The following is a 21032-nucleotide window of genomic DNA, read 5'->3' as shown; positions in this document are numbered from 1 at the left end:
TGGGTTTACCTGCCTTGCCAAATCTTTGCAAGTGGCAGACACCTTCCTCAGGGGAAGCAGCAGCAATCAGAAGCCTTAATTTCCTCACTGTTGTGAGACCTCTGAATTAATAGAAGTCCTTGAAATTGAGAATGTTTTATAAAAGGAAGCCAGCAAAAAAAAAATTTCTAAGGTTGGCTAGGAAGGGTTTTTACAAAACTGCAGTTGGGTGGTCAGGGCTCCTGAGCTCTCGTCTTAACTCTGTGTGCAGGTTATAAAATTAGATCATTTTGAGCAGCTTTGTAAAGCTTTCTTTGATCTTGAGCAGAAAAGGGCTCCTTACTGGTTCTGCAGTTAAAAGAATGGCATGGATGTCCCAAAAGGCATCCAAGATCAGGCAGATGAAACACCTCCAAATCGCTGAGGTACACAAAGTGAAATTCTGCCCTACTTCCAGCTCCACATGATGGTCCAAGAACTATCCAAGCCACACTTTTGATGCAGACAGTCACGAGGTCTGTGCCAGGTGCCCAAATTCACCCTCCCTGCACTTTTTCTTCACTTATTTTGTGAAATTTCTTCTTCCTTGTATTTTATTTTCATTCCCCTAAGTTACCAAACAAATAGATTTGTGAATCTTCACTAGTGCCAGTAAGGGTGTTTTAAAAAACAACTTTTCTTCTTTGTGTTAAATGCTGTTTTACACTAAGCATCATGAAACCAGCACTGGCTCTGCCAGTTGGTCTGTTTGTTTTAGGAAAAGGGGGTGGTTTTGTTGTTCTCAATAGTAACAACACTGCAATGTGAGCCCTGAATTGCCTGTGTACTTTAGCTGCATTCAGTGGGGAGTTAGACAGCCTCAGCGTCTTATTCTCAGCTGTTAGAGGCAGGGAATTAGAATAACAGTTGTTGTCACTAACAAAAGTTGAAATGCAGCTAAATACAGTCAAACAGGGCTTGTTCCAGATCTGGCTGAGGTTGTTGGCACAGCATAACTAACCCTGGGTAGTGAGCTTGCTTCCACTTGATTTAAAGCTACAAACTGTTTGCAGTCATTTGTGCAGCACTTTTCAGTTGTCAGGAGGTGGCTCATTTAATCTGGGGAAACGTAAACAGGAAAACTCTGAGCTATTTGGTCAAAGGATAAACAAAGAGCCAAAGCAAGAAAAAGAATGAATGCAAGGCCAGCAGCTTCTTTACCCGGCTTCCCCTCTTCCCTCTCTCAGACAATAAAGACGTGTCAGTGATGATGAGCGAGATGGATGTCAACGCCATCGCGGGCACCTTGAAGCTGTACTTCCGAGAGCTGCCTGAACCCCTCTTTACAGATGAGCTGTACCCCAACTTTGCTGAGGGCATTGGTAGGTAGTAGCAGAAGTAACCCTTGATAACCAGGTCTGGGTTAAGGATGCTGTTCTGCAGGAGGCTGCTCCTAAAGCAATACAAATAACATATTTATAATGTTGGACAGAAGCCTGGAACAAGCTGCTAGGGAAGTGGAGCTCAGAAATTAGCCTGGGAATGACATATTCTTCCTCTGAGCTTTAATATGGGCAATCAACATACCTTTTTATAAGCCAAAAATGTCCAGGTTTCTGAAGGACAGGTTAAGAACACAAGACAACCTACTTGTGTGGGCTGTGCCGGCTGTTTGCCCTGTCAGTCGTCCAGGAAAGGCCTCTTCGCGGGGTGGGGAGGATACACTGTGCAGGGGAAAAACATCAAGGGTTGAAGGTCTGAAAGCACTTGAACTGCTTGAGAGAAAAGGACATACATATCTATGAAATAAAGGAAAGAGATGCTGTGGGGTATTGATGTGCAACTCTGACCCTCCAGCCTATGAAGGAATTACAGTCTGTTCAGAACCATCTGTATTTGTTGGTTTGGGAAATTATGCAGTCAGTCAAATTCTCATTCACTGCCTATGGTGATGTCTTGTTATTTTCTGTCTTGTAGCACTTTCAGATCCTGTTGCAAAGGAAAGCTGTATGTTGAACCTATTGTTATCGCTTCCAGAACCCAACCTTGTGACATTCCTTTTCCTTTTGGACCATTTAAAAAGGTAATATGTGCATCTTTTAGACATGGATTGGATGTGTTTTGAAAAGAGGAGCTTTTTCCTCGAATTCTGCTAAATCACACAGACGGAGAAGAATTTGTTGTGAATGTTCATCAGATAATTATTGTCTCATACTCACTTAGTGAGGCACTAAATCCCAAATTCCATTCCCACTCATACCAAAAGGATTAGAACTGAAGGAAAGGAGCAACAAAAGTCTCAGGGCTTATCTAGTGCCAATGCAAATTCCTGCTGCAGTATCACTGCAAAACTGCACTTGCATCTGGATACAAAGATCAGGAAAGGTTTTACTATAGATTTTGAAGCTTTGGCCATGTTTAAGGACTAGTGTCCTGTCTCAAAAGGTGTCTACAAACTAGCATTATGTATTTTCTTTAAATTCCAGCTTTGCAATTCTGCTAACTGGATTTGTCAGATCCTTGCTTAGACTAGTCTTTCTGATCTTGTCTATGTCTTTGTAAATATGGTTATAACTGAAAAAGTATTTCCATGTGTTTGATATTAATGCAATAAGCTTAATACATGCACAGTGTGTTAATTTACGTACGTAGTTTGTACATACCAGAGACCGTCACTGGCGAGATGAAAGATAATCTTGTGACTGAGGATTAAAATCCAGGAAATCTGAGATTTACTGGTGTTTCTGCTGCAGACTTTTCTGCCCTTGGGTAAATTTTTTAACCTGTGTGTCTCAGTTTCTCATTTATGAAACTGGGATGAAACACATTTCTTTATTCCTGTCCCACCTCTGCCTGTCCAGACAGTCAGCAGCAGTCCCTTTCCCAAGTCTAAGCCATGTCTGTAGAGCACCTGGAGACTGTGGTTTTGTCAGATCAAGGTGTTGCTTATATAAAAAGCTCATTTAGGCATGTACGGAGAGAGTGGTCAATTGAATGTATCTAAAACTTTTTACAAAATGAATAAATATGGTTTCTTACTTAAGGACGCTTCCAAACACAGATATTTATAAAGATGTGCCTTGTTCATTGTTTCTTCTCCTAGGGTTGCTGAGAGGGAAAGCATTAACAAGATGTCCCTGCATAATCTCGCAACCGTCTTTGGACCAACGCTGCTCAGACCTTCAGAGAAGGACAGTAAAATCCCTGCCAACCCAACCCAGCCCATCACAATGACCGATAGTTGGTCACTAGAAGTCATGTCCCAGGTAAAATCCTGAATGTGCTGTTGAATCTTGTGAAGAGAGTATCTGGGAAGCTGCAGTTCCCTAGCAAGGCTGGTTCAGCCATCCTTCTGTGTTTTCACGACTTGAGAAACATAAACAACTTTCACCCTTCCACAGACATTTTAGACTGTTTGTAGAACTGTTTATCTTCAGGCAGTTCAGTTTGCGTCTGTACTAACACAGCTTTTCATGAGAAGATGTCGGTATGCGTGCAATCCTGCATGTTTCATGTTTGCGCATAGCAAGATTTTTTGAGGGCTGTCTCACAGCGCCATATTGCCAGCCTGGGATAAGAGAACCATTAGTGTTTTCCTGTGATGCTCCTCAACACTTAAGCCACCTTCACTGATGTCCAACAAAATGCTTCACTAAGTTCAGATTTCTTGGGCCACTGATGCCTTCTGAAGGCGATGCAGAGAATTCGACCATAGGGGCTGTGTTAGGTGGTCGTACTGGCTGGAACATTCTTGACTGAGTAATGGCAAATCATAGATCAGAATTTTTCAGCGCAGTGGAACTCCAGCATCACTGCTAAACCCTGGAAGCTGTAAAGAGTGTCTCTGGAGCGCTGCAAGTTTTCATATTCCTGCTATTATACATTGTATTAAAACAAATACACAACTTCAAGATTGTTCCTGTGGAGAGAGCTGTAGGCATGTCTGCCAACTCTCCAATAGGCAGGATGAGAATGAGTTATCAGAGGTTTATTGTTACCTTTTCCTTTCTCTTTCCAGGTTCAAGTTCTTCTGTACTTCCTGCAGCTAGAGACTATCCCTACCCCAGACAGCAAGAGGCAAAGCATTCTCTTCTCCACAGAGGTGTAGGTGCCTGTGATACCAACAGGACACAACAACTGCTCTTGGCAGAAATCTGCCACACCTGAGGAAAAAAGACAACTGGTGTTTCTTCAGACATTACTGGCCTGTTCCTGTCCTGGGGATGATGACCCTCAGTGCTTCTGCTGTTTGTTAACCAGAGACCACCTGAAGAGAAAGGAGAAAAATCTCTGCTCTTGCTTGGTAGGACCAGAACTGACGTGGAGGTGGAGCTGTGCAGAATCTCCACTAGAAGGAGCAATAGACACTTGAACAAATGCACCACAGAGTGTGGCTATTATTCTTGTTGGGATTATTATTCTTGTTGGGAATGTGACAGAAGGTATTCCTCATTTTATGGATTTATCGTAAAGAAACTTCAAGATTTCTACTGGATCGCTTCACAGGATACCCCTTTTTGGGTGAGGGGGAGTTAAAGGATATATCACAACTGTGTCTTTAATAACTGCTGTTTCTAAAGTACTGTTCTAGGCCACAAAAATAGCATTGCTTTGCAAGAGGAGAGAAGGGAAAGGTCTGGGATCTAAGGATTCCCTCCTCAGAAACTGAAGTCTTGATTTGAACAGGGTTCTAAAGAAATGAAACAGTTTTGCATACAACTAGAACTGTTGGTTTGTTTGGGGTTTGGTGGTTTGTTGTTTGTTTTGTTTTTTCTCTCACCCACCCCTTCTCTTGCAAATGTTTATCCAGCTCGAGGGAAGGAGATGCCCTACTCTTGCCTGTGTTGCACTTCTGATGGTTTTGGGTTTGGTTTTTTTTGGGGGGGTTTAAGGGGGCCAGACCCAATGATGTTACACTATAAATAAATAAATATAGAAAATCAAAGAGAGGTAGGAAGGATTAGAGTCAGTGATTCTGTTTCTGATTCCATTGTTTGAATATAAAAGTGGGGCAATATTATCTAGGCAGGATTGCTAAATTCCTTAGACCCCACCAAACTTAATGAAAATTAATTTGGAAGACAGTTAATTCCCAGCACTCCAAAGGAAAGAAGTTATCACTGCAAAAATAATGTCTAGCAGTTTGGCTGGCTGCTTACTCCAAACTTTTATCAGAACACCTTTTTTTTGATACTTGAATTTTTGGAGGCTTTGTACATGGCTTCTACAAGAGTCTTTTTCTGATAGATACAAATACTTGGATAAAATGTGTCAGAATGTACTTTATGGACAATCTAGCAAGTAGCATGCATTGTGTGTTCTCAAGAAATTCCAACCCTCTGTTAAGTAAGAGCAGTGAAGACATTTCTATGGAACTACCTACAGCAGTACTAAAGGCCGAGCCACATCCCGCTTGGTGCTTCCCTGCCCAGGTCAGCTGCAGCCAGTGGGGTTACACGGGCGGAAAGGGCGGGGGGTTTGTCCAGGGAATTGAAAGTATAGCAAACCTGCTTGCTGGTATCCAGAGCAGCGTGTTCTGGCTGTGAAGCAGTTGTGCCAAACATCTCAGGTGCGTGGGTGTGATTCCATTTTCATAAACTGTTCCAGCCCCCTTTACTTCCTAGCCAGTTATGCAGCATCCATTTAGTGGCATCCGTCCATCTTCATCCTGGTGAGAAGAACAGTGCAGCCTGAAGACAAGGGAAGAGATCGGCATGGGGAGAGGGGGAGGGAAGGATTTGGAAAGACTGGTAGAGTTGTCACCATTATTTGAGGGGAAACATGACAAAGAAAGCAACCCCTGTTATGCTGAATTTCACATTTTCTGATGGGTGATCTGCAACCTCTCCATGGAAAACAAAACAAAACCTTTCAAACAAATGGGAAAAAAAAAAAGTAAAGGGAAATGATTTTGTAGTCACTGTAATTCTGACTGCTGCATATTAGAAATTATTGTACTGTGAAGTTGCAAATTCAAAATGGAAAAAATATAAATTTTGTGAGTATCTCAATATTTTGCATGCTTTGTAAGGATTCTTATAGGAATTTAATATTGCTTAGTATCCCTCCCTCCTTAGGTTGGGGAGCAAACCTCTTTGTAATGTAATGTACAACTAGAAATTCCTTCTCTCTTGTGTGTATTTCCACTACATTCCAACTTCTGAACCCTTAAGACAGAAAAAGTGTTTTATAGTAGGAGGTGCTTTTTGAGGGGAGGGAGGGAATGAAGGCAAGGAAACTTGAAGGCTTAAGATTTTTTCAATTATTTTTATTTTTTGCCTTTTTGAAGGTAAAAATTAGTCACAATCCTGAAAAACAATGACTTAAGAAAAGTCATGCAGACCAGTAAACCACATTCTATGGTTTTGTTTTGATGTATTTGTTCTCATTTTGCGTAGCGGTTCTATAGCAATGCTTTGACTGCAAGCTGCACACCTCCCCTTGCCAAGCGGCGGTTGGTGTATCTGAGGCAGTAGCGCTGCTGACGGCGTCATTTAAAAGGTCACAAACCCCAGCCAAACCTCCCCAGGTGGTTGGGTGACAGCCTTTTCCTTTTGGTGTTTGGAATCTGTGGCTGCTCTTTGCAGTGTTGAAACTGGAAAGCAATACCATAATGACTGTGCCAATTTACTTTTGCCCGACTTTTTTATTTTTATTTATAGAGGAAGTTAATTTTAATATTAAATTACTGATCTATAGTATGTAACCATGAGACAATTGCTTTTGCTTTGGTTACTGTTACAGGTTGTTGCTTTTAGTCTCTCATTACAATGCTCAGTTCTAATGTAACGTTATCTAACATGCAGGCATGTGGATCAGGGAAAAGTTTAATTTAACTTAACCCGTTAATTATTTCTGTTAAGTATGAATATGTTTTCCCCAAAGCTGGTAATTTTGGGCTGGAAAAGATACCGCATCTTATTGCTGATGATGAAATCATGGACTGATTTGAAATACAAGAATTGATTTCTTGAATTTCCTTTAATTCTGCAATTAAGTTTTTTTCAAATAGTCTTATGTTTTCAGAAATTAAGTATTTCCAAAAGGCTTTTATGGTTTTGCCTTTTTTTTTTACTTTATTTTTTAATAAGCCTTATCGTACTTAAACAAAAAGGGACTTGCAAAACTTGGCTTTAAGAGAAGGCCTTCTGATTTCTACTCTTACATGTTCCCTTGCAAGTTGTGTCAGAAAACTGAACTCTTCCATTTTCTGTATTAAAAAGTACAATATAAACAACAGAAGAGCAAACTAGCAACAAGTTACTCTTTACATATGTGCTGGAAGTTTAAGCCCTTTCATTTTGAGTCACCTTTCTAAAAATGTAGCTTTCAGTAAATAAGAATTTGAAATGTTAAAACTTTCAACTAAAGATTTCAGGTTAGGATAGTCTGTATCTACAGTTTAAGGAAAGGAATAAGCATCAGTTTCCTGGCATTTAGAAACTATTTTAAATTTTTCATGGATTTTTTTTTAATACTGAAAAGGTTTCTAACTACAATTTAAAAATGATAGGTAAAGCAAACTATGAGAAAAGGTTTCAAAGATGGACAAGAAATAACAGTTACGAGATCAGTTTCAGCTTTGTGTTTGTGTGTGCTTGGTACTCTGAAACCAAATTGAAACACATCCATTAAAATGCTGCTGGTGTTCTTCAGTCTCGCACAAGTTTAACAAGTTGAGGTAGTAGCTGAGCTATTTCAGGCTGTATTTTAGTGCTGCTGGTGTTCAGTGTTATCAGCTAAGGGCAAGATCCAGCCGCGGGGTGACTGTTTGCTGATGCCTCAAACAAGGCAAGCAGCACGCACCGTCTGAAGCAGATCTGCAACTTTCTTTGTTAGCCACAAGGTGGTGGAACCACAGAGTATGTTTATGGGAGATGCAGTATTTTTACAGTTTATTCATTTTATCTGTTTAAAAAACCCTGTTGTTCTGGTTGTTATGGTTGTTTATGTTAGTTTTCTATGAGTTTATTTAAACAAATGTACTGTTCTTTAAGGGATACTTGGATCTCCAAATTTGTTTGTCACCCTTGTAACACTGGAAGGTATCACAATGTGTTCATTTATCTTAACATGCCGTTACTTCAAGGATGTATAAAATGTAAATTGACCAACATGGCTTTTAATAATGTTTAAAATCTGATGGCAAAAAACCACAACCCTCTCTGATTCCTTACTGGTTAATCCTTTTGTTTCAGTGCTTAGTCATCTACTGGGATAACAGTATCACACCTGGCATTCTTATTATGGAAATTTTAGTAAGAAATGGGAAATATTTTAAGAGAAACCCCCACCCTTTCTCTTTTTACTTTAATTCAAGAAGATGGGGATGTGTAACAACAGCAGACCAGTACATTCACACTAGATTTAAGGGCTTTGCTTCTGTTCCTTGAAGAATAAAAATCTGAAAGGGCAATTCCTAAGTAGATATGATCAAATTAATCAAATTCTTGGTATAGTTAGTAAGTCACTTGTTTATTTCCCCTTCCATTTGTAGTCCAGGTATATTTTCTTTATAAACTTTGCTAAAGTTGTCATAGTACTGTTATTGGAAAAATAAGTCTGATGACGTTCACTTCCTTTAACGTAGGGTACGTGCAACTGAGATACTGGAGCCTTAGATTGATATTAGCTGTTCTCTGTTCTCAACTAGAATGAAATGAAACGAATGTTGATACGTACTCTATGAAATTTCTCATTGGATGGAATTAGATACATGGATGCCCTTACAACCCGGAGAAGATCTAAAGAAAGCACTTAGAGTTAATGATTATTCATTAACAAGGTTTTAGGGACAAAAAGTAACACAAATGGGAAAGGGAAGCATAATGAGGAATCACTTGGATCATATGGTTTGGAACTAGAAAGCAGTTCTCATTTCAAACTACAGCAGAAGGCTCATGCCCTTGATAGCTGTGAGCAAAGACTGTATTGCTGGTAAAAAAAACCCAAACATTATTATAGGAACACCAGGAATTCAGCTGCTGTGGCCTCCCAGTTCTGATGTGCTGCAACGCCTCTTCCTTGCTACTGAAAATTCACAGTTCAGTGCTTATCACTTGCTCTCTACTTTTCCCCCCCATGTGGCATTAGATAGGGGCAAGAGTCTGTATGTTACTGTAGTTGAAACCCCACTGCAAAGAAGGAAAAAGCTCACAGAACTAGGAAGCTAGACTGTGATCTAAGCTCAAAGAGTCTGTTTCTGGGCTGCAAGGCTAAAATGCCACAACGTGCTATAATGATTAAATGGATGAAACAGTAGGACCGCAGCAAGCTTGAGTATATATGTTACCTTGGTTCTCCTCCTTCCATGACCATATAGCTAGAGTTAGGCCTTCCAGGTCAAGTGAATACATAAATGGTGTTGCCAAGAATTAGAAAATTATTAACTGACCTAGTTTGCCTCCACTTCTGATTCTCTTTGTGTTACCTTGTCATAGTGGATTTATGGGAAACGATTGTAAAACATGCAGGTGGACCATGCAAATATTTCCCATGTCATTTATTTCCTAGTCATGTTTGACCTTGCAGTAAGACAGACCCCTTCTTTTCCAACAGAAACTACTTCATGCCACTCTGTACTGTAGAAACCACCCCACTGGGAGGTTCAGTTTGTAGCAGAGCTATGCCTGGAGAGAACTACAGTATTTCCAGTCTTCTGGTGCAGAATGGACCAGGTACTGGTGCAGCTCTGGGCTCATGTAGGCCTGTTTTGTGAGTTAAGTAAGAGTCTATTTACACCTGTTCAAGCATATTTGGGAATTAATATGCTTATGGAGTCCCCAAGCCTAGCAGAAGTGTTTGCTCTGCTGCTTTGGCTTAATTGCAGTCATGTTCAAATTCTCCTGACAAAAGTGGTTCATCAGAATGGAGGAAACTTGTTTTATTTTCCAGTAGGGTTTTTGTTTGTGTAACTGTTGCAGACTTTTTCCCCAGTGGTATGATGTTCTGAGAACCCAAGACATTCCACAGAGGAACCATATCTCTGATCTGCAGAATTGTTTTTATGACCAGGCCACGTTAGATCCCTGGGGATGTTTGGGAGGGCAGGCTTGTGTACAAAACTGCTTCCTGCCTGGAAGGAGAACACAGCAGCTTTCTGCAGGTCACCCCAAAGAGGGATCACAATGCGCAAAGCTCACTAGTGAGCAGACGGCCTTGGTGCTTGGATGCTCACATCTCCCCCGGGGCAGCATGAGTGAGGCCCATGTAAGTTACAGGAAGAGACTCATCCAGTTCCTTCTCATTGTGCCTAACTGAAAAGTGTGCCAGTCTGCACAGAATAGCTCAAATTTCCTCCATTTTAGTCCCATTTTGGGAGAAATTGGGACTACGCTAACCCTAAGTATTACACAAATAGCTGAAAACTGATCCATATCTGAAAACCATTTCCGCTGTAGTAGGTGTTAATGTAAAACCTGCCATAGCAAAAGTACACGTCTTCTCAACAGCCTCTTCTAATCTCTTCCTTACTGCTGCTCGCAGCCTAAGAGAAATCTTGGTCTGGGCTTCACAGTTACCTATGAAAACTTGCAGAAGCCACTCAGGAATGGTAAAGTATTTGGGTTCCTGGATAAAACGTACCGACACAGGGAGAGATGTTTCAAGAGCTGAGGTGTCAGTACTAACCAAGGCAGCAGAAAGAGGGTAAAGAATTGTTCTGGGTGACTGAGAAGCACCACAATGAAACGGTGAATTTAAATACGATCTCACAGCAGGACACTGTGGAATCCTGTTCCTTCTGTGTCTGTCCAGCAAAAAAATAAAAGTAAGCCTTCTCTTGCCTATGTAACTTGTGTAGTTTGTTCTTATCTCTAGTATTTCAAGTGTTTATAATCCATGAAGAATTCCAAGGAAGGGAGTTAAGACTATTTATTTAAATATAAATACAATTAAATTATATAATTAGTGCTAAATTATCAGATGTAGAAGACAAACAACTTGTTACTGTTTGGATAATTTTGGGTTTCATCAGAGTTAATATTGTTGGCATTGTTTTAACACTAGCGTGTTAGGGAGTCAGTTTTTGACATTTTATACTGCTGTTGCTAGTGCTTCAGTATCTCATAGTGCTCTGTTTTTGGAAAAGAAAATCTAATCCTAATAGTTTAACACTGAAAGGTGTTGAAACTGGACTGCTAAACACCTCTCAGTTCAGCCCCAAAGAGAGGGGAAAAGGAAAAGGAAAAAAAACATGGGAAAAATTGTTCTGGATTTTTTTTTTTAATTTTCTGAGAAAAGCGGTATGAAAAAGGGATCCAAAAACTGTATTGGGGGTTGGGGGGGGAGTCTAAGGCATTTGTAGCCTTTCTTTGTACACAATGTTAAATAAAATCTCCTGTATCTATGTTTGTCAGGTTCCTTTGGTCTTATTTAACTAAAAACTAGGCCTATATTAACTGAATGTGTGAATTGCATTAAACTGAGTTTGCTAGAGGTATAGAATTGAACACTGGTGTTTAGAAAGAAAAGCTATCTCATGTTTTACAAGGCAAAAGCAATATCACTTAAAAGCTAGAGGTTAGTACAGCATTATTGCTGAATTAAACTAAAACAACTGTAACGTGTGCAAATAGTTTAGATGGAAGGTAGAGAAGCAGCTGGGCAAAATGGTCCATTTTCAGATCTGTGTTACTCCTTTTGTAGGAGTGCTGCCTCAGGCCTCGGAACCTCTACACCGCTGTGCAGAGCACTTGAGCTGTAGTTACATATTTGATAAGAAATCAGCTCTGGCCTCTAGTTCTTCAAACATTGCATGAAATTAGTGCCTTCTAGCAGGAACCAATGTAGAATCTGAATCAGTTATTTAAATTAAGTTCTCTTGGTGCTTTAAATCAAATATTAAATTATTAACGTAATTAATGTGTTTTTGTTTTAATATAGTCCAAATTTAATATAAAATATAAACCTCTCTATAAGAAAAAGATACCTGCTTGAAAGCTCTCTAACTGATTTTCATTCAGTGTGGATCACAAAGATGATGTCTCAATGGCAATATCCAAAGTAGAGAAAAAAAAATCACCTCCCTCGCCTGGCTGGCGATGCTGTGCGCGATGCAGCCCAGGACACGGTTGGCCCTTTGGGCTGCCAGGGCACACTAGTGACTCCTTTTCAACTTGCCATCAACCCAAACCCCCAGATCTTTCTGTGGGGCTGCTCTCCAGCCTCTCATTCCCCAGTTTGTGCCTATAACCTGGATTACCCTGTCCCAGGTAGACAATCCTGCACTTGCTCTTGTTAAATTTCATAGGGTTGGTCATGTCATACCCCAGGTAAGAGTTCTACCCAGAGCTCTGCTCACACAGCCACGCTCCTACCATGTCAAGTTCTTCACCAGACTGGCACTTCTCAGACGCTTCTCCCACTTGAAGACCCTGGGTGAGCAACTGTGCCACTGCGGTGACAAGAATCGCAGAGGACAAGCTTGTGCAAATTCAGCCAGTATGTGCTTACACTACTTCCCTGTAATGAGAGAGAACAAACAAAACTTCAGGCTGGAGCAGGATGAGAACATGTGAGTGCATAATAACCATGATGTTCTGTGCAAACTGGTGCACAGTCCCCTACTGAGCAGGTGTTTCTTCATTTTCCAGGCAGCCCTCGCGCTGCTTCCTGGGGCTGGGCACAGACTGCCCTGGGGCAGCTGCTCCCCAGAACCCCGCAGGATCCACCCGTCAGGCTGGGGCAGGATCAGCTGTACCTGCCCTGCTCCCTAGGACACTGTTTTGCCCTTTGTTAGGAGTGTCCAATTATGGAGACTCTGTAATCCTTCTGGGCAATCTAATGCAGAATATGACCACAATAAGACAGTTGTCCTAGTGGACAGATGAACCACTCTTGAACACATTACAGGATATAATGCTGCAATATTATGCAGGTTTTTTCAGTGACCTTTTAAGTTCCTGAGCTAGGATACCAGCCGTATGCACTGTCAGCTGGTTCATTAATTCACTGAGCTGAACGAACCACGTTCTGTTTCCTGCCAGAAAACAGAAAGCAGAGCCCCTTGATGAGCTATCATGAGAAATACATTGTACAAAACAAACGTAGAAAATTTTCAAATCCCTAATACAGAAGTCATGCTGCTGATTGTCATTGAAATGCCATTTTTTTTACTGATAAATAACTGTAAAATGCAGTCCAAAGGTAGAAACCCAGAACATTATTTTGTTGAACATACCATGGATCACACAGCGGAGTGACACTGGTGATATTGTTGGAAAACAAATATCAGAAATATTACTTAATTATTAAGGAGCCTTTCAATGTCAAACAAGTACAACCATGTCTGTGCGTCAGCCTTCCAGGGGAATCCCTGCCAGCTCAGAACAGGCAGACGGACAGAGAAATGGATGGGGAAGGACATCTAAACAAAATTACTGACTTCATGGGACATGTAAACAGGAAATTTTTCCCACGATGTAAATCAAACTATGTTGTAACCTCTGGAAGCATACATCCTCTCAGTTTTAAAGGGAATTCTGATGAAATATAGGTGTCATTTACTGTGATTTACAATTTTAAAAATTAAATTTTACCCCAGATAAGGAGGGGACTGTAAATCATGGTTTCTCTCAGCAGTCCTGTGAATTCTAGGAAGGAACGTACCTCAAGGGAGAGGCTGCAATGCAATCTTTTACTGAAGCATCTCTTTTGATAAAACAGCTGAATTGCTGCTGGGAGAGAGGCTTTAACCTGGGGTCTGAACCAAACAGAAACTCTGATGGGGAAACTTTCACAGGGATCAGCACATTTTCTTAGTTACTGCATTCATAGCACTTTCCAGCCAATGCCTGTAAATACAGACTCTGCTATACCTCCCACTAAAGCACCAACACTGCAATTTGGGTTTATTAACTGCAGTTGCTTGATATTCATGACAACAGTCATATATCCTGCATAAGGAGCTACAGAACTCAGTGCAGTCTTTCAGGAGCCAGAAGTCTAAAAGCTCGTGTTCACACACAGTTCTTGTAACCTGAGAAGTCAAAGCTGCTCTCCACAACCTTTTAAACTGTATTTACTTTTCGCTCAAATGAAAAGCTATAATTAATCTAATAGTGTACTATGAGGCACAGGGCCAGGTGTAGCAGTCCCGCAGGCCCTCGCTGCCCGGGCTGGGCTGCGCTCCGTGCCGGCTGCTCCCCGGCTGCTCGGGCTGCGGCCACAGCGGCTCCGCGGCCCCGCCGCACGGTCACACTCCAGCTTCGCCTCACACCCCCGGCTCCCCTCCTCGAGGTTTCTCTGAAGCTTAAAATTGATTTGTTTCAGAAAATAAATAAATAAATAAATAAACCATTATTTTTTTACCAGAGCAAGACCCAGGCTTTGGGCCGGGGCCGTCGCCAACGCCCCGCCTCACAGTCCCGCCTCAGCCGAGGGGCAGCGCAGCCCCCTCACCCCCGGACCACCAGGGCTGGCCCCGCACCCGCGCCGCCTCGGCGGAGGCTTCCCAGGCAGCGCCCGGCGCCGGGGAAGCCCCGACCGGCTGCCGCCCCCTCCCCGCGGGCGAAGACCCGGGCCCCGCCGCCCTCTGGCCCTCAGGTGAGGTTCGGCGCGAGCCGCCTCGCCCAGCCACGCCCCCTTCGCGAGGTGGGACGCGCGAGAGCGCATGCGCTGCCCGTGGCCGCGCGCACTCCCCCGCCCGCTCGGCGCGGGGTGGACTCGGCTGGGAGTTGGCGCCTGCGCAGTGCGGTGGCACCGCCCACGAGGGGCGGGGCGGAGGCGGGCGGAGGGGTCCCTGCCATCCCCGCGCGCCCCTCCGCGCCCCCTCCCCCTCCCGCCGGCGGCGCTTGTGGCCCGGCCCGACCCGGCCCGGCGCGGCTCCCCGGGACTCGGGCCGCGCCGCGAAGAAGCGGGAAGGAGGCGGCTGCCCGGTAAGCGACGAGCGCCGGCGAGCTTAGCCCAGCCCCGACCCCCGCCCGCCCGCTTGGGGGTCGCCCGCGGCCGCGTAGGCCCCAGCAGGGCCTGTGTCCCGGGCTCCTGCCGCTCGCCTCGCTCCTGCCGGCCGCAGCGCCTCACCGCCGCCGGCAGCCGCTTCCCGCGCCGCCCGCCCCTGGGCTCGGTCTCCTGTGCCCCCCGGGGCTGCCCGCCGCGCTGTCAGCCCCGCCGCGCCGCTCGCCCTCTCAGCCGGCCGCGGCGGTGACAGCCGCCCCGCTGCCGCCCCAGCCCCGCTCCCGCCTCAGCGGCCCCGCGCGCCCGGCGGCGGCATCTTCCTCCCTTCCCGCGCGGGCTGAGCGCGCGGCATCGTCCCTGTCACCCATTTTGTGACTGACCCTTCGCGGCGCTGCCGGTACGAGCCGCCCCGAGGTGCCGCGGGGAGGCCGGCCCGCCCGCCCGGCGCTGAGGTACCGGAGCGCTTCGCGGTTCCCGGCTGGCGGGGCGAGCTCGGGTTTGCACCCCGCGGGGAAATCGTTTGTTTCACGCTACTGGCTCGCGTCTGCGGAGAGGGATGGTGGCGGTTCGTGTGGGAGCTTTCTAAGGAGAGAGGTGCAGTGCCTGCACTTGGACACCTTTGTAGCTGGGTTTTGGTGTGGTGGGGAGGACCTTTGTGTAGATTTGGGTCTCATGCTTGTCTGGAGTGCCGGGTTTCTGCATTTTTATAGCTGAAAGATCCCACAAGTTCCAGTTTTGTTGTTCCTGCCTCCCTGCGCTCACAGTATTTCTTCTTGCAAAAACCTTACATGACCTGGTAGCGCCAGGGATGGAGGAAAGGAAGGTCCTATAGCTGGGCCAAAATCAGAGAGTCAGCAGCCTGTTCAGAGAATCCTCTATAGTCTGTGTCCTCAGGGAGAAAAACAATGCAGTGCTGATGCTCAGCAAACTGCACGGTTCTCCACAACAGCATCTCACCGCCTGTGGTTGCATGAGGTGTCTTTCTGTGCGAGGATCTGGCAAACAGCTCTTTTGTAGCAGAAAATTGGTCTTGTCAATGTTTCTGCTGGGTGAAAGGTGTTCGGAAGAGCTGTCGGTTCTCTCAAAGGACATACTCTGTGCAGGCTCTGCTCACCCCAAAAGCAAACACAAACCTTCTGTTGCTGCTTCCTGCTTAATTAATGGCATGGACTTTGGCTGCTGAAATGTAGGCAAAGTAAAGCCAGTGGCTGCTTTTAACACTCTGTGGATCATAATATAGTTCTGTAGTAGCTCAGAAGTACAATTTCTCTTCCCTACCTCCAGTCTAATTGATTGTTGTTAGGTAGTAGCTAAAAAAAATGAGAAGAGCAGGTCATTGTGAATGGTCTGAGACTAAAATTGAGAAACTGAGACAGGAGTAGTCTCTTGTTTCTTGTAATACTGCCACTTAATTTTCAGTTAATATTAAAATCAGATTCTAGGCTGGTAGACGATGTGAAATAAGGGAAAAGAATACAATATGTAATTGTGAGGAGCAAAACATCTCAGATATTTTTAACTTACTGTACCATTTCTGTCAAATAGAGTGCCACCTAGATAAACACTGCAGTCCACATTTTCCAGTTCTTTTATCTGCTCAAGTCAAAGAGCTTTTTGTTCACATAAATTTTGGTGTGATCATTAATAAAGATCTGTGTTCTCTCTTTAGTAGGATAAAGGACTGTTTTATTAACATTTGATAGCGGTGGAACATCACAGTGGGCAAACCTCTAAGCAGGGTTTTCCAGTTATCATGGACTGTACTTTTTATTGTGTTTTGCAGTTTACCAGCTCTGCGTTATTTCCCCTTTCCCTCCATGTTCTAAGGCAGTGTGATGTCTGTGCCCTCCCAGGCATACTAACAAAGGTGTCTTCTGCATCAGGCTTGGGGAGAGGCTTGAGTAAAGGTTTTACTTAAGGGAGAGTATGTCCATAGTAGCAAAAAAAACCCCAAAAACTTGGATGTTAGGCTGAGGTTTGGCACGGTCATTCGCATGGCTTAGCTGGGGCCACCTGGCATCTTCCTTAGCCACACCTGGGCGTCCTTCAGAGGTGGAAAATGCCAGGACTTCTCCATGGCCACCCTTTTCTGGATGGCGGAGATAGGGGGAAGTGATTTTGGCTCTACAGTCACAAATGAAGCAGAGCAAGTTTGCCTCTGGACTGGAGAAAAGTCTCTGGCCTGTGTTAGCTGCTGGTGTGAGGAGCTGCCAATGAGTTTTAGAAGTTTCTAAGTGCGTGTTGGAACAGTTATTTTTGTGGTGCAAACATTTCATTTTACAGAGTAGATGAGGTGACGCATTGCTAACGTTTTTGGTGTGAATAAGTAGATACTTACGAGTAACATGGTGAAGGAAAGTAAGTTTGAGCCGTTTTTGCTTTACTGTTAGTATGAAAGAGGAAAATATATTCTCAGAAGGTGCAGGCATGCGATGGAAACTCCTTAAGAGATCTTTTACTAGCATACTTCAGAAGTTCTTTTTTGTGTTTTTTCTTTTTGCCTTGATCTTGCAACACTGGAGCCTGTCTTGCCAACTAGGATCCAGTTCTAGGAGTGTATAATGCTATTAATGTGACTGAATCTGTGTTGCTCAGTGGGAAAAACAGCATAAGAAATGTTATGCTTGTACTTCCTGGCTTCAAAAATCACCCCATTTGGTCTTATTTTTAGTCTTCATACTGAAAAAGGGAGAGAAAACGGGTGTTAGAAGCTGAGTTGTATACTTAATCCTTAAGTGACTAGTCACAAGGAACATATTAGTTGTTTCTTTTGAGCTTATTCCAACTGAAATGATCAGAGAAGCCACCATTTGGAGTATTTAACAGTTCAGTGTAGCCTGCACGTAATCATAGGATACCATCTTTTAACATATAAATAATTAAGCATTAGAGTTTTCACACACACATGCATTATTTTCTTTGGGAAAGAGGATTTTACTGTAAAGGCACTGCTACTTTTGATCTTTGTGAGTAAAGGTCACAGGATACTTTAATTTTCCAAAGAACTGACACTGGTGCAAATAAGTGGCAGAACTAGTAGCTTCCCAAATTACAGAAAAACAATACCACAATAAATTGTGAAGTTAGGTAAAAAGAGACTTTTCAAAGGGGATCGATCTGCAGTGTTTCAGTACAAAAAAACCCCTCATAATTTATATCCAACCATTTGTTACATATTAAAGGGTTGTAAAGCCACTTATGCAAAATTTCAAGAGAGAAAATGACTCATTTTTACTTACTTCAGGACTTGGTTTGACATTTATGAAAGGTAAGACTTGCCTGATCCTCAGTTAATATTATTTTCCAAGACTATTTGCCAGAATGAAGCTAATGATTGCCTGCATCTAACTAGTATAAATGCAGTTTTATTCAGGAAAATAAACTGAGTATCTAACATCCAGTATTTAAATAGTATTAAAAAAGAATAAAGGTTGTATTCAAGTACTTGAGTGATGTATTTGATGAAATCAGCCTGAAGGTATTGGTATTTTTCTGGTGCTAAAAACATTTCCTTGGCTTTGGTCATTTAGCCAGTGTAGGGTAAGTGTTCTGCGCAGGTACGTGCAGTGAATAATGATTTCCTGTGGGATATGCAGTTGGAGGAGTGGGTGGAAAGCTTGACCAAAAGGCTGGCATTCTTAAGACTCTTTGAAACTTTCTGTGTTCTTAATACATTTCTGTAAATGTTCTTAATTAAAAGCACAGAATGGTTCTAGCAGATGGAGCCTTTTTAAAACAGTTTTGTTTTTCTGTGAGGGTTGGTGCTGGAGAGGATCCTTCAACATATTTCACTGTTCATTGCTAAGATGTTGGCAGTCTTCATATTGACAAATCTTAACTGACGTCAACAAGTTTATCTGGTGGAGTTACCTATTAGAGCTTGACTTTCTCTGCTTAGCCGTACGAGTGAGTTTGTTTGTTTGTTTGTTTACTTTTTACTGATTTGTTGAGTTGTACTGAGCTTAAAGTTTCTTTTATTCAGCAAGTTAAATGATGCCGAGACTTGCCAATAGGTATGCATTTAAAGTAGCATCTGTTGTGGAGTTAAACATCTTTCCTTCATTGCAAAAAAGAGTCTTCTCTGTTTTGATTTGCTTTTCCTTAAGAAGTAACCAGCATTGTAAATAGTTAATGGCAAATACTACCTTATCCAAATGTGTATTGTGAGAACGCCTTGGCATTTTTCTGAAAATGTTTCTGATATATACCTGTAAAAATAAATAGTATCCATCAAAGAAGAAAATTCCATTAAGTCTGTAACTTATGGATGTTAATGTTGTAAGTAAAGGATACCTGGAGGCAGAAATAACTATGAAGACTTTAGTATAGCTTTTTTTTAGTAGCAAGTCTACATTTTTCTGGAGGGGATGGGAAAGCTAGTCTGAGGCCTTCAGCCAAACATCAAAGGCTTGCCATGAAACCTGGAGGTATAGGAGCTTATCAAAGAAATACCATAGGAGCGTTTCACAAAGGAAAGTGCTGAAGCATTGGGCACTTGGCACCCCAGGGTGACACTGGCACATCAGCAGGCTCGCTGGGCAGGGGTGCTGTGCTGGTCCTGGGCTTTCAGTGCTTTCCCAGGCTCTGGCCCCAGGTAGGGTCCTGCATTGCTCCAGCAACCAAACTGTCCAAGGAAACAGGGACTCTGTAAACTGGTCAGTGATTCACCCTTTTCCAGAAAGCTTGGAATAAAACTGTGGAAAAGAAACAGTATCTTATCCTTTTCCCTGGGGAGAAAAAACAAATAGTGGCTGCAGACAGGAGCCTCTCCATCCTGTCCCAAAGACTCTTCTCCTGTATGACTCAAATGAATGTCCTTGGGCTTCCACACTGGGGTGGGTAAATGCTCCTCCTCTAGTGATGCCAGGGTATTTAGGAAAGATCTGCATATAGTTCTGTCTGACAAGCCTGAAGAATTTTAAACTGAGTAATGAGTGTGCTGTTGACAGCTCTCGGAGGTGAAGGAAGATGTGGGTCGGAGCACAGGATTCAAACCAACAGACAGCCAGTCTTCAGACTCCGCAGTGGCCTGAGCGCCCTGTTTTGTCCTGTGTTGATAGCTTAAAAATAACACAGTTATGCAATTCCTCGTCTAGCTTACCACATGGCTCCACAAAATAGTGTGGCTTGGAAAGTGGTGGTGGCTGGGCAGCAATAAGAGCTTCATTTAAATCAGGGCTGTTGCTGAGCGTCCAATAGCCTGAAACTGAGTTAAAACAAGTTTGGGGCTATACTGTCTCTGAGAGGGCGAGCCTTCCTTCTTGTTCCCAGTTCCCAGTCCTGCTGCTTCCTTTGCATAGTATCTAGCAATTATAAGGTGAGTCAGATCAGTCCTGATCTGACTGAAAGACCAGCTCATAAAAAATGAGCTATGATCTCTAGAATTGGAAGGAGAGAACTGACGAAGGAGTGGGACAGCGTCTTTTGGTGGCAGGGTACAATTAGATTATTTTCATGACTAGCTTAAGCAATCTCCAGCAGGCAGTTCCTTCCTCCAGCCTTAGCAAGGCTGGCTTGTGGATGGGCCATTCCCATCCAGGCCATTCTGTTGGTCTGGCTGAGACCAGCAGAGCCCTTCTGGGGCTGGGAGTCCCAGAGCTGTAAGCACCTGGGGGCTGGGAAGGTCCTCAGGGGATGTATCTCTGTGTGCTTCTGTTCTGTTTTTTTGGTGCAATGCCTTCAGGAATGTTGCCAGGTCAGTGGTGAAGTGGACATGGTGAGCACCCAGTTACCTGCCAGTTCCAGAAATCCAGGCAATTGAAAGTCCTCAAGTTGAGAATACGTTAGTCAACAGCTGGTAAGAACAGATTTGTCATCGTAACCATGCTGGAAACAGGATTTGGACTTCTTGGGTTTTGTACCAGCTGACAATCTGATGGAGTGTTTTGAATGAACATAGGACCTGGTCGAAGTTATTCACTTATCTTACAGGTTTTACCTGTAGCCTACTTGTGCTGGGAGCTGCTCCTTTAGCTCCTGCAATAAATAACACATTGCACGTCCTTTCTCTGTCCCCCTTTTTCTGATGGGAGCTAGGCTGCTGCCGCCTTTCTTCTCCCTGTGAACCTCAGCCTGCAGAAGCCTTTGCTGCAGTTGTTGATACAAGAGTTCAGCTGTCAACATTTTGAATGGACAAAAGGGAAAGGGCACCACCGGTCACCTATTCTCCCTGGCACTTT

At 43.5% G+C, this 21032-nt stretch overlaps 2 protein-coding genes and 2 long non-coding RNA genes across 4 annotated transcripts in view; 2 read left to right on the top strand and 2 right to left on the bottom strand.

The window, feature by feature from the left end:
- Positions 1-8127, top strand: part of BCR (BCR activator of RhoGEF and GTPase) — a 97851-nt gene extending 89724 nt beyond the window's left edge. The window contains exons 20-23 of the mRNA XM_082066619.1: positions 1206-1340; positions 1936-2041; positions 3062-3224; positions 3977-8127. Coding sequence (XP_081922745.1) covers positions 1206-1340; positions 1936-2041; positions 3062-3224; positions 3977-4066 — 494 coding nt within the window. The 3' untranslated portion in view covers positions 4067-8127. The remainder of the gene's footprint in view (positions 1-1205; positions 1341-1935; positions 2042-3061; positions 3225-3976) is intronic.
- LOC309446682 lies at positions 1271-4061 on the bottom strand. The gene is made up of 3 exons (XR_014185488.1): positions 3957-4061; positions 1609-1682; positions 1271-1411 (listed from the first exon to the last, which is right to left on the bottom strand). It is a non-coding gene; the product is annotated as an uncharacterized lncRNA (long non-coding RNA).
- On the bottom strand, positions 5487-14533 carry LOC309446681. The gene is made up of 3 exons (XR_014185487.1): positions 14269-14533; positions 12276-12420; positions 5487-5626 (listed from the first exon to the last, which is right to left on the bottom strand). It is a non-coding gene; the product is annotated as an uncharacterized lncRNA (long non-coding RNA).
- Positions 14534-14749: 216 nt separating this feature from the next.
- SPECC1L (sperm antigen with calponin homology and coiled-coil domains 1 like) overlaps positions 14750-21032 on the top strand; it is a 65038-nt gene continuing 58755 nt past the window's right edge. Inside the window, exon 1 of the mRNA XM_082066420.1 lies at positions 14750-14834. The gene's annotated coding sequence lies outside the window, so the exon portion shown is untranslated. The remainder of the gene's footprint in view (positions 14835-21032) is intronic.

Source organism: Streptopelia decaocto, assembly GCF_964273445.1.
Source record: "Streptopelia decaocto genome assembly, chromosome: 15".
Classification (NCBI taxonomy): domain Eukaryota; kingdom Metazoa; phylum Chordata; class Aves; order Columbiformes; family Columbidae; genus Streptopelia; species Streptopelia decaocto.
This window is presented reverse-complemented; position numbering and strand designations above follow the sequence as displayed.